Here is an 11,072-nt window from a genome sequence, read left to right on the forward strand (position 1 = left end):
TCGCCCGAGTCGCTCCGCGCGCCGCCGAGCGCAGCCAATCCGCGGGCGGCCCGTCGCGCGTCGGCCAATCACCGAGCAGGCAGCCCGGAAGCACGCGGCCTGCGGGGGCTCGGCGGCTGAGGGAAGGCTGCCCCCGCGGCACAGCCGCGTACTGTGTCTCTGACTGCTGGCCGGACACGTCCTCCTGGCCAAGCCGGCCATCCCTCAGGATGGACCTCCCTCAGCCCACGTTGGGCTGACCTCACAGATGCCACCACTCAGGGACGCCCCAACTGTGTCTCCGGGAGGGGCGGGCCGCGGGGCCGGCCCTGNCCCGGCCTCGGCGCGCTCCCGGGGGCGGGACTTCCCGGCGGCGACGCGCGCGGAGACGAGATGGACGAGGCGCGGGGTCACCGGCGCCGCTCGCTCTACCAGGCGGCGGGTTCGCCGTCCTGGAAGGAGGCTTTCCGGCAGGTGGGCGTGGGGCCTGGGAAGCCTCGGCCGTGCTGCCGTCACCCCTACCCCGTCCGGGGAGCCGCCCTCCCGCGTGCCGGGCGGTGGCTGGGGACCTGGAGCGGGGCCGGGCCGGGCCGGGCGCTCCCGGGGCTCCAGACCCTGCGCGCGGGGTCGTGGCGAGCCGGCCGGGTGCCAGCACCCCCTGCCGGCGGTGGTGGGTAGGCGTCGGGGAGGCGCCTGGCTTCTGCCTTCCAGTCCAGACAGGAGTCGAGCAATTATTGGAAAAGATGCCTCGTTCTGCCCCAAACTCTTTCTTCGGCGCCTCCGTAACAGTCTCAGCAGGGACGGGCCCCTGCCGCACTTGTGACCTGTTCTGACGTCAGTATGGTTCCTATCATGTGACCCAGCTTTCCAGAGAGGGGCAGAGGTCCTGTAGTCTAGGAAAATACACGGGTGCTAGAAATAAGGCTGACAGCGGGGGCTTGTCAACCGGGGCTGTGGACGTTTTGAGGAAGACCGGTCTATACTGCTGGCGGCGCTGTTGTCCGCACGGTAGAGTGTCGCCCAGCTCCCTGGCCTGCACCTGCTAGATGCGGGTAGCCCCACAATTCAAGCGACAGCAAAAAGTGTCTCCAGGCATTGCCAGATGTGCCATGGGGGGTAAAAATCGTCCTGGGCTGAGACACCGTGTCCAGAAAGGCGGCTGTCGTCGCCATGCCTGGGGCGGCGGGGATGCGGAAGTAACCCTGCATCCAGTGGTGACACCCTGGGGGCTGAGCTGTTATGACCCAACCATTAAGGACGCCGGCATTGAAGACAGGCTGCGAAATATTCCAGTCTGGGATAGTAAACAAAACCTTGTGATTTCACCTGTCTGCGTGTGGGTAAGGACTGGAGAGGAATACACAGAAATAACAATAATTCAGGTGATAGCTGAAAGTTCCTGTCTGTACATTTCCTTTAATGTCTTAACACCTAGCCTAAGAATTTTTTAAAAGGTTTATTTTTGAGAGAGAGAGCGTGAGTGGAGGAGAGTGAGACAGAAAAGGAGACACATGCTCGGAAGCAGGCTCCAGGCTCCGAGCTGTCAGCACAGAGCCCCATGCGGGGCTTGAACCCACGAACTGGGAGATCATGACCTGAGCTGAAGTCGGACGCTTAACCGACTGAGCCACCCAAGTGCCCCCCAAAGTTTTTAATGGACTTGCTCCCCGTCTTTTTCCTTCCAAGGGATGCCTGGAGAGAATGAGGAACAGCCGGGACAGGCTTCTGAACAGATACCGCCAGGCGGGAGGCAGTGTGCCAGGGAGCGCCCCGAGCACCCTTCTGGTGCAAGAAGTGATGGAAGAAGAGTGGAGCGCGTTGCAGTCGGTGGAGGGCTGTCCAGAGGGCTTGGCTCAGGTCAGGCTGGAGTGTGTGTTTTGGGGGAGGGGCTACAGCACAGGACTGCCCGGTGTCCTCTCTCCCTGTTTGCCCAAGTCCTCTAACCCCACCACCCTCCAGCCCCCACTCAGGGTTCCAACCACCCTTAACCCAGGCTCTTTCGCCTTTAATGTTAGACTCTTCTGGATTCCTGGTTTGCACGTCCCAGACTGCCAGTGTGCTATATCACTGCATCTCAGGAAACTGAACAGAAATTTCACTCCTCAGCTTCCCTCCCTGGAAATTTTGATTCGGCACCACGGGCTAGGATGCTCTCTCCTGGAGAAGGTCCCAGAGCTTTCTGATTCTTTTTTTTTTTTTTTTTAATATTTTATTTATTTCTAGGAGAGAGAGAGAGAGACAGCGTGAGCAGGGGAGGGTCAGAGAGAGAGGGAGTCACAGACTCCGAAACAGGCTCCAGGCTCCGAGCTGGCAGTCAGCACAGAGCCCGATGCGGGGCTCGAACCCACGAACCGCGAGATCATGACCCAAGTGAAAGTCGGACGCTTAACCGACTAAGCCACCCAGGCGCCCCCAGAGCTTTCTAATTCTAACCTTGGCCAGAGTTGGGGCCTGGGTCCAGATAGGAAGCGGGTTACCATGTGCAGGAAGAGCACTGGCCTGCGAGTCCGTAGTTCTGGAACTCTGGCCCTGGTTTTGCTCTCGACTCTTACCCCTCCTGCGCCTCTGAGCTTTGCTTCACCTTCATACCACGAAGAAGGTAGCGTCGTGCAAACAACGTAAGAAAACGTTGGCAAACTGCCCTGGGAACATGCGGGCTGTCTGCAGAGATGGTGCGCTATGGGGCTCCCGGGAGCTCTCCAGCAGCTTTATTCCCACTTCACAGAGACCTGAGATGAGGTTTACAGAGGTCAAGAACTTTCCGGCACTTACATGCTTTTGGCAGAACAAATACGTCGTTGCTGCCCTAGACTGTCTCCCCCCACATTTGGGGCCATTATCTTGTTCCCAGTGGTTCAGTCATTGACGGCTCCTCAGCGTGACCACATTCCCACGTCGTTTCCTCGGTTCCGTGTGGCTTCGAGCCAGCCTCCAAGTAGGAGTCCCGGTGGGACCTGCTGGCCGCTTGGGACCTGAAGCCTCGCATGAGCCCACTTTGTCTTGCAGCTGGAGGAGCCCGTGGACCTGGCCGTGCTCGAGGAGATCCAGCAGGAGCTGGCTGAGCAAGGTGCGTTCTGGGGCCGCCTCCCACCCGCTGCCCTGATGCTGACCGCTTTTCTTTTGGTATTAATGTTTATTTTTGAGAGAAAGAGGAGGGGCGGAGAGAGGGAGACAGAGGAGCTGAAGCGGGCTCCACTCTGATAGCACAGAGCCTGACGCGGGGCTCGAACTGACGAACCATGAGATCGTGACCTGATCCAAAGTTGGATGCTTGGCCGACAGAGCCACCCGGGCGCCCCGCTGACCGCTTTTCAGGGAGAAATCTTGGTTCTTAGCCGCCCCGCTCCGCTTCAGGCGGTCTCTGGTCAAGAGGCCCATTTTTAATCAAGTCTCGGCTGCGTGTCCACCCTTCCTCTTGGAAGAGTCTCCCATGCGCTGAGCCTTGTGCTCAGACCCCGCATTCCATTGCTCTCTCCTGGTGGCCAGAAGACAAGGTAGCCTGGGACGGAGGATAGCGGACAGGGACGCGGCTGGTGGTGCGACCGGAAGCAACATCCGTTCTGTGTGTCGTGGCCCGCGCGACGGTTCCTGTCTGTTAACAGCGGGCCCTGAGCACAGCTCCGCCCCGATGGAACTGCATTGGAAAAGGCGGAGGTGGAGGTGGGCTGCGGTTTGCTGACCCCCTGCTCTGCAGCCTGGACTGTGAGCTCATCGAGAGCAGGGACCAGCTCCGTCCCCTCTGTCCCTCCTCCTACCATGCACCGGGCGGCGTGGCGCGCATGCCACACGGAACGCAGGCCGTGCACGGCACAGACCGAGTGTCCAGACTCGAGAACAGCGCGTGCCACACTGAGCAGGGCGGGCCGGGCCCTGTAAGCGTCCGCCCTCTCCAGCTGCCCCGGGGCCCTGACCCCCCCTACACGCTGCTCCCCGAGCCTCCGGAGGGGCGTCATGTCCTTGTCCCTTGTCCTCCCCTCTTCCCCGCTGGTGGTCACGGAGGAGAGTCAGACGGGAGGGGAGGGCCAGCGGGATGGAGACTGACCACGCAGTAAATGTCTTGGGATTGTGACCGGTAGTCTGATTTGGCCTGAATTACTCCCTGGGGGATGAAGCCTTCAGCACTGACCCTAGCATGGNCTGGACGGGAGGGGGCGGGGCGAGCATCCCAGGGGCCCCTTGCCTTGCAGAGCGGAGCATCATCAGCGAGTATGAGAAGAGCTTGCAGTTCGATGAGCGGTGTCTCAGCATCATGCTGGCCGAATGGGAAGCAAACCCCCTCATCTGTCCTGTGTGCACAAAGTAAGAGTTTTCAAAACCTTCCCAGCGTTATCGGTCCCCACCCCCTGCTCGGAGGTGAGTAGTGCTTCCCCCGCCCCAGACGCTGCTTGTCTGGAGGGGCCTGGGGACCCAGGTCTGCTGGCCGCCGACCTCTCTGACCCCAACTCTGCTTCCAGGTCCAACCTGAGGGTATCGAGCGGCGTGGTCACATGTCCGTGTGGCTTGTACCTCTCCTCTCAGGTGAGTTGCACACGCAGATGACATGTGTCCTCTTCCCGCGTGGGCCTGCTTTCTTCAACACTAGAATTCAGAATTTCAGCTTCCATGGCCTTAAAATACGGGAGGAGCCCTCTTACCTGACACGATGGGGACCGATTTTCAAGCTGTTGACTCCGGGGCAGCTGGGATGAGGTCGTAGTTTAACGGTTTTACTTCCTAGGCCCCGGAGTTGACGGAGCAAAAGCTCCGTGCCTGCATCGAGGACAGCGTGAGCGAGCACAGTGCGCACTGTCCCCACACGCCTGAGTTTTCGGCCACCGGGGGGATGGGAGAAAAGCCCGCTCTTCTCATGAGCTGCCAGGTAAGCCTGCTGCGGCCCCCGGCGAGAGCGGCCCAGTCGAGGGTCTCTTCCCTCGCTGGTGGACGTCCGGCTCAGAGACACGCAGATGTTTAGGCTTTTGTTCCTTTTAAATTCTTCTTTGTTCCTTTTAAATTCTTGTTGTTTTGAACCGGCCAGGTGTTGAAAAGTGGTTTGTTCCGTGAGGAAGGTACTTGTCCAGGAAGATGAAACTACCGGAAAGGAGGGGGCGGAGGCCGCGGGAGGGGGCGCCTGGCTCCGGCAGCGGATTACGTCCCACTCACGGGACCCACATAGGCCGGCGCGTGCCCGCCATGCAGGAGGGGGCAGGACGGGGTCGGGGCGCCGAGGAGACAGGGCCTGTGAGGGGGCTGCACGGTGGGGAGGGAGGCGGCAGTGCCAAGGGCTCTGTCTGGCCGGGTGGGCGGGTCCCCACTGCTGGGGACCGGACGCAGACTCCCGTCAGTTAGGGGTCCAGCCAGCTGCCCCACCAGGGAGCAGGGACGCCGGCGCTGGGGTCCCGGGGTCTGTGGCTCCAGCGTCCGGCTTGGGGGGGGTGCCTTCCCGCAGGCAGTGTGGGGAGGACCTGGGTGAGGGTTAGGCCCGTGCCGGGTGTCTCCAGGGCTCCTGTGCCCGCTGTGTCCCACGTGCCCGTGGCTCCGCCCAGTGACTCGAGGCAGGTTTGCCTGCGACGACAGGGCACCGCAGGGCCGTTGTCCCCACAGCAGGTCCTGCTGTCCTGGGGCCCCGCTGCGCCGGATGCCGCGCCCCTGCCACGGCGCCGCTCGTCGGTCCCGGAAGGCGACATCACAGCCTTCCTGCCCTCCCGGCCCCCGCACGCAGGCAGGGGCCTCATGTGTCCGGAGAAAGTAGAGGTTGAGGTGGGTGAGGGAGTTGAACGGTGCAGGTCCGGCGGATTCGGCTCCTGCCTCCTCGCGGAGAGGGACGAGTGTGAGCCCGGGCCGTGGGGTGTGGGAGTGGCAGGCGAGGGGTCGCCCGGGTGCTGAGCGCCCAGCAGCACCACAGCGCGTGGCCTTTGCGGGCCCCAGTNATGTCCCTGGAGCGCGGGAGCTCCGGTCTCCAGGCCCTTGGCTTCACATAAGGGGGAGTCCAGGACCGTGGGGGCTGGCTGCAGGGTTCTCTGCCGGGGCAGGGGGCGCGATACAGCTGCAGGCGTGGGTTACGGAACGTCACGTGCGGCCACGAGGATGTGGGAGGCTGGAGATGTGCGAGCGGTCCAGGCCGGTCACGGGCTAGAGGGTGCCAGACCCCAGGAAGCCAGGCGTATCCCCTGGGGAAGCCGTCGGGGACCCCGTGGCATGGTGGCCAGTGAGCCATCAGGGAGCTGGGGGCCTGTTCCTGCTCCAGTACTGACTGGGCCTCAAGCTGGGGTTCTGCCTGGGTGGGGGGACATGCGGGGGCTGTACCCCCCTGCGGCACATGCCTATTTCAGGCCTGGGGTCAGTGGAAGGAGCCTCCTCTCTCTGCTCAGCCACAAAAGATACCAGCCATCAGAAGCCTGAATACCGTCTCTGGTGGCCCCGTCCAGAGGGGGAGGGTGTGAGTCTGTCTCTAGGGTCTGATCTGAGCCCGAGGCGTCCACACTGTGGCTTGTGGCCAAGGCAGTCTTCCTGGGGCTGTGCGAGGGGGTCCCTGGTACAGCCCCAGAGCCGGCTCTCCATGCTGGCCCCCAACCCCCACGCAGCCGAGGTCACTACGATTGGTCCTGAACCACGTCCTGGGACGAGGGCCGTGACTCTGCTTTTCTGCTGAAATTGCAGGCTTGTGACGCTTGGACGGTGATCGTCTAGAACCTGCCTGGGCACCTCGTTCTGGGGTGGAGTCTGCTCGCTCCGTGTGACAGAGGGACTTGTAGATACAGACCTTTAACTTATAACTTATTTTGTATTAAAAACTTTCAAACGTCTCTGCTCTTGGGTGTTCTGTGATGCAGGCTAAGGAAGGAACAGAAAAGACGGAGCACCTTGGAGGAATTAAACCAATTTTATTGTCCATCATTACGTTATACAAAATTCCGGGAGCGACAGAGTCTACTGAAGAAATAAACAAATAGTAAACGAGAGGGCAACAGAAATAATTTAAATCTCAATTATCTTCCATGATCTCAGGAGGAAAACCATCCGCGAGCGCGCGTGTCCGGCTGCAGCGCGGGCTCGTCCCCGGCGGAAGCCGGCCGCAAGGTAACGTGCTCACCGTCCCGTCCCGTCTACTGGCTCTTGACAAAACCCTTCAGGTCCTCGAGAAACGTGATGTACTCCTGGTGCTCCAGGGCCGTGCTGAGCTCCACCAGCTCGTCCGCGAAGGTGTTGTCCACGCCCCGGTCGGCCAGGAAGTCCATCAGGTGGTCGTACAAGGCCTGGAGGGAGAAACCCCACTCGCTGCGGCCCCGGGACCCGGGCACGCCCACCACCCCGAGCACTCACCCAGTCCAGGGAGCACTCACCCAGTCCAGGGAGTCCGTGTTGAGCGTGTAATTCGTGTCCTTCCACTCAGCCTCGCCAACCGACTGAAAGCTCACTTCTCTGATGGCAAAGATGTCACTCTCGTCTTCCTCTTCCTGTCCTACCTGAGAGGAGACGGGGTTTGGGCGACGGAAGGGGTTCGCGAGACAAACCAGACTATTAGCNTCCACCCTACGCACCTCATCTTCCGGGTAGTGACAGTCCAGAACCAGGGCCTTCTTGCCGCCGTTCTTTATAACTTCCACCACGAAGTTGGGAGTGGACGTCAGTTCAGGCTGGGGAAGCGAGAACGAGTCAGGGCGCGCCCTGCCAGCAGGGGGTGCGTGCCTGGACCCCAGAGCTCACCGCAGGGCCCTGATGGCCACGGCTGGGTGGGCCGTCAGCCGCTTCTAAACACTACGCGCCCGTGCTCGTGCAGAAGAGCCTGGAATCTTTAGCAGCACAGAGGCCCCGCACCAGCTTGTTCACCTGCGCTAACCAGTCCCGGGCCGATCTTTCTAGAGTCACACGCGAGGTCTTCGAGGGCAGAGGATCACAAGGCTAACGGGGCCTCACGCTGTTCGCGGAACTTACCAGGCTTAGAATTAAATCTGAATTCCGGTGCCAGCTAAGTTAGCGCGCCTCGTCTCCCTGGACAGGTTTTCCACCCACAGGCTGCGAAGCCGCCCCGCCCCCCCCCAACCTCTCTCCCTCCCGCTGACCGTTTGGGGGTCTTCCTGTTTAGGCCCAGAACCGAGGCCGGTGCATCCGACTAACTGGCTGTCCCGAAGGCTGAAGCACCGGCCCGGACGGGAGCTGTCCAGGATCGGGGGACCGCGGCCGGGGTGGCGAAGACAGACGCACACCAGGGGGGCTGTAATCTGCTGCGTCGGGAACCCGGGGGACCCTGTGGCGCACACAGCCTCCTGAGAGGTCTGAGGACTGGGCACGTCCAGGTCGGGCCAAGCGGGGCCAGCGTGCCAAGGTGTCAGGCGCCCAAATCTCTCATGTCCCAGCTTTGCTACCTGGTTCAGTGGCTTGTGTTTACTGCCAGCCTGGGACGCGACCCCCGATCATGGGAAGGAGGCTTCAGACCAGTTCGTTTCCTTCCCGTTAAGAGAACACGGGCCGAACTGTAAGCCTGGGGGGCGGGGGGGCTCACGGCGCTGCTACACTGGCCAGAGACCGCTGCTCGGGGAGCAGAGCTCCGAGGACGGGGCCCTGCGTCCCCCCACGTCCCTTCCCGGGCAGCGCGCTGGGAAGGGCCCTGGAATGGCTGTCGGCGCTCAGGCCGCAGCTGAGACCCTGCTCACCTCCTGCTCTTCCACCTTCTGCCCCTGCTGGGGGGGCTCCTCCTCGTTCTCAAACGTGGGTGGGATGCTGTTGTTGATGTTGAACGTCACCGTGATCCTACCGGGGCGAGAGAAAACCTGAAGCGCTGTGGTTTTCTCTCAGTATTCAACGCACAAAGAAGTTCCCAGAAGTTCTCGAGGTTCCAAAAGAGGCTACAGTTAAAAATGCTGACTGAAACAATGTCTCTAATGCCACGGACTTGACAGAATTACCTGCGGAAGGAGTATCCGAGGCCCCAAGACGGACTTACCGGGTGTGACTGAGCCCACCACGCACGGCAGCTGCAAGTCAACTAATGCGCCCCGACTGGCCCCACTTTATCTCCACCAGATCTGGTCCTGGGTGGGAGGCAAGGCCGGCGCCCGGGGCTCCCTGCCAACCGCGCCCACCGGTCATCTCCGTGCCTATCTAGCCCACCCTGGCCTTGCCCCGGGCGCCCTCCAGTGGCCGAGAGGGAGGAAGTGCTGGGAGGGCAGAGAAGCCACCTGGGGGTGAGGAGGGGCGGGGCGGCCTCAGGCTAAGGGAAGAGAGGCCTCAGGATGAACTGGAACAAAGACCGACTCTTCAAAACAGCTGTGGGGCCGCGGGGGGGCGCCGCGGGTTAAGCGTCTGACTATTTCAGCTCCGGTCACGTTCTCCGGTGTCCCTGAGTTGAGACTTCCCCCACTGCCCGTCGGGCTCCGTGCTGACAGCTCGAGCCTGGAGCCTGCTCCAAAGTCTGTCTCCCTCTCTCTGCCCCTCCCGTCTAAAGGCTCAGTTCTCTCTCTAAGATAAATAAACTTAAAAAAAAAAAAAAAAAAAAGGAAATGGAAGTTTCACTATCAGAAAGCAGGCCTGAGACACCCAGACAACTTCAAGGTGCAAGAATCCTCGCCTGACAGACCACGCCCGAGCCGCGCCAGGAAGCCCCTTCCCTGCGGCCCGGCCGGGCGGACGGTCAGCCCCAGGACCTGCCTAACCCGCAGCGGCGCTGACCGAGCCGGGCTCCCGGCACAGAAACGCCTTTATTCACGAGGACTTGACGCAGAACAACCCAGAACTGGCTACGACTCGCCCCGGGAAAACGGTTTCCTCAGTGAAGTCGCAGAGCACACAGGGACCCCACTGCGGGGACAGGACGCCCTCTAGGCAAAAACCCTGAGAATGAGAACCCTCCTTTACAGCACACAGGGTGGACTCACGACAGGGGGGTCATAACAGCAGAACCAGGTGAGAGCCCCCACCGCCCTGGTGGCCACACACTCTACGCAGTACCCCGTCCTACACGCAGGCCACAAAGTTCACGTTTAGGGAGCGGGTCCTGGTTCCGCAGCCAGAGCCGGCGGTGGAGCCGGTCAGCACGCTCCGCGGGGGAGGGGGGGGGTCTGTGCACCCAGCCTCAGCCGGAGGGACAGCCGGCCTCCCGAGCCTCCACCAGCCTTCCGCTGCGGACACCGTGCTGCTCCCTTCCTGTCTCATGAACACAGCAGATCTGCGTGCAGGGACCCTGTCGCCGGGAGGGCACACGTGCGGCCCCAGGCTCACTCAGGGACCCCCCCCCCCCCCCCCTTACTTCTCTCCCCACACCCTCACCCGNCTAATTTGGCTTCTGTCCCGTTCACTTCGAGCTCCCAGCCCCCAGACATCTTGGGGAGGGACCCATGCTTCTGGATCTTCTTTTCTTCCTTAATCTCATCGTTCAGGAACTCCACGAACGCTTTGTCTCCTAAAATAACAATCCGTTAAGATGCAGCAAAAGACCCAGTCCGGCTAAAACCTATCCGCCACCTGGGGTTACTGCAGCCTGAAGCCTGGACCTGGGACCGTTTGATGCGTGTGCCATCAACCAGGCTCTACCAACAGGGTCCAATTCCCACCCACGATGCCTCAGTTTCTCCATCTGTAAAAATGCTGGAAACACTAAATCAGGAAGCTGAACTCGCCTCTGGGAAAACGATTTCCAACAGTGACCTCATACCCACGCTTGACCACGCCTGGAACCCCCCACCCCCGGGATTCCCAAGGGTCCTCTGAGACTCAGATAAAGCCGCTCCCAGAGCTTAGTCGCATCTTTCAACAAAGGGAAACACCCGCGGGCGGAGGAACACGGGTCAGGGCGGAGGACCTCCACCAGTAGCGGATGCGGTGGGCCGGGTGCCCGGGGCTCCCAGCCAGCCTGCGGGAACCNCCTTCCCCAGCGCGCACCTCCCTCCTCCGAGTGCACCCCCTTCGCGCCCTCCCCTCCCCCCGAGTGAACCTCCCTCGGCGAGCGCCACCCCCTCAGCGTGTTTCCTCTCGGCCCACACCCCTTCCCCGGCATCGCCCCTGCGGGCAGCCCCCTCCTCGGGCACGCACAGCCCTGTCGGCCGGCACCTCCGGCGAGCGCGCTACCCTGGCCGCGCGCCCGACCCCACCCCACCCCACCCCGCGCGCGCCCCGTTCGG

General features: G+C 61.8%; 3 protein-coding genes across 5 annotated transcripts in view; 1 reads left to right on the forward strand and 2 right to left on the reverse strand.

Moving 5' to 3' along the window:
• Positions 1–201, reverse strand: part of NUP88 (nucleoporin 88) — a 24,710-nt gene extending 24,509 nt beyond the window's left edge. The window contains exon 1 of the mRNA XM_077746773.1: positions 73–201. Within this exon, the coding sequence (XP_077602899.1) occupies positions 73–201 (129 nt within the window). The remainder of the gene's footprint in view (positions 1–72) is intronic.
• Positions 202–318: 117 nt separating this feature from the next.
• On the forward strand, positions 319–6,761 carry RPAIN (RPA interacting protein). Of its 3 annotated transcripts, XM_077746626.1 has the most exons (7): positions 319–453; positions 1,666–1,836; positions 2,986–3,046; positions 4,167–4,278; positions 4,434–4,497; positions 4,697–4,837; positions 6,616–6,761. In XM_077746626.1, the coding sequence occupies exons 1-7, from the start codon at positions 373–375 to the stop codon at positions 6,643–6,645; spliced, it is 660 nt and encodes a 219-aa protein (XP_077602752.1). In that variant the 5' UTR covers positions 319–372; the 3' UTR covers positions 6,646–6,761. The 3 variants fall into 3 exon arrangements, 1 of the variants encoding a protein (XP_077602752.1); XR_013330838.1 differs by lacking the exons at positions 4,434–4,497; positions 4,697–4,837; positions 6,616–6,761 and adding an exon at positions 3,466–3,639 and having other exon boundaries at positions 4,167–4,256; XR_013330839.1 differs by lacking the exons at positions 4,434–4,497; positions 4,697–4,837; positions 6,616–6,761 and adding an exon at positions 3,469–3,639 and having other exon boundaries at positions 4,167–4,256.
• Positions 6,762–6,819: 58 nt separating this feature from the next.
• C1QBP (complement C1q binding protein) overlaps positions 6,820–11,072 on the reverse strand; it is a 7,270-nt gene continuing 3,017 nt past the window's right edge. The window contains 6 exon segments of the mRNA XM_077746774.1: positions 6,820–7,211; positions 7,299–7,421; positions 7,497–7,592; positions 8,610–8,706; positions 10,202–10,218; positions 10,221–10,354. Coding sequence (XP_077602900.1) covers positions 7,062–7,211; positions 7,299–7,421; positions 7,497–7,592; positions 8,610–8,706; positions 10,202–10,218; positions 10,221–10,354 — 617 coding nt within the window. The 3' untranslated portion in view covers positions 6,820–7,061.

Source organism: Crocuta crocuta, unplaced genomic scaffold (genome assembly GCF_008692635.1).
Source record: "Crocuta crocuta isolate KB4526 unplaced genomic scaffold, BGI_CrCroc_1.0 scaffold139, whole genome shotgun sequence".
NCBI classification, from domain to species: Eukaryota; Metazoa; Chordata; class Mammalia; order Carnivora; family Hyaenidae; genus Crocuta; species Crocuta crocuta.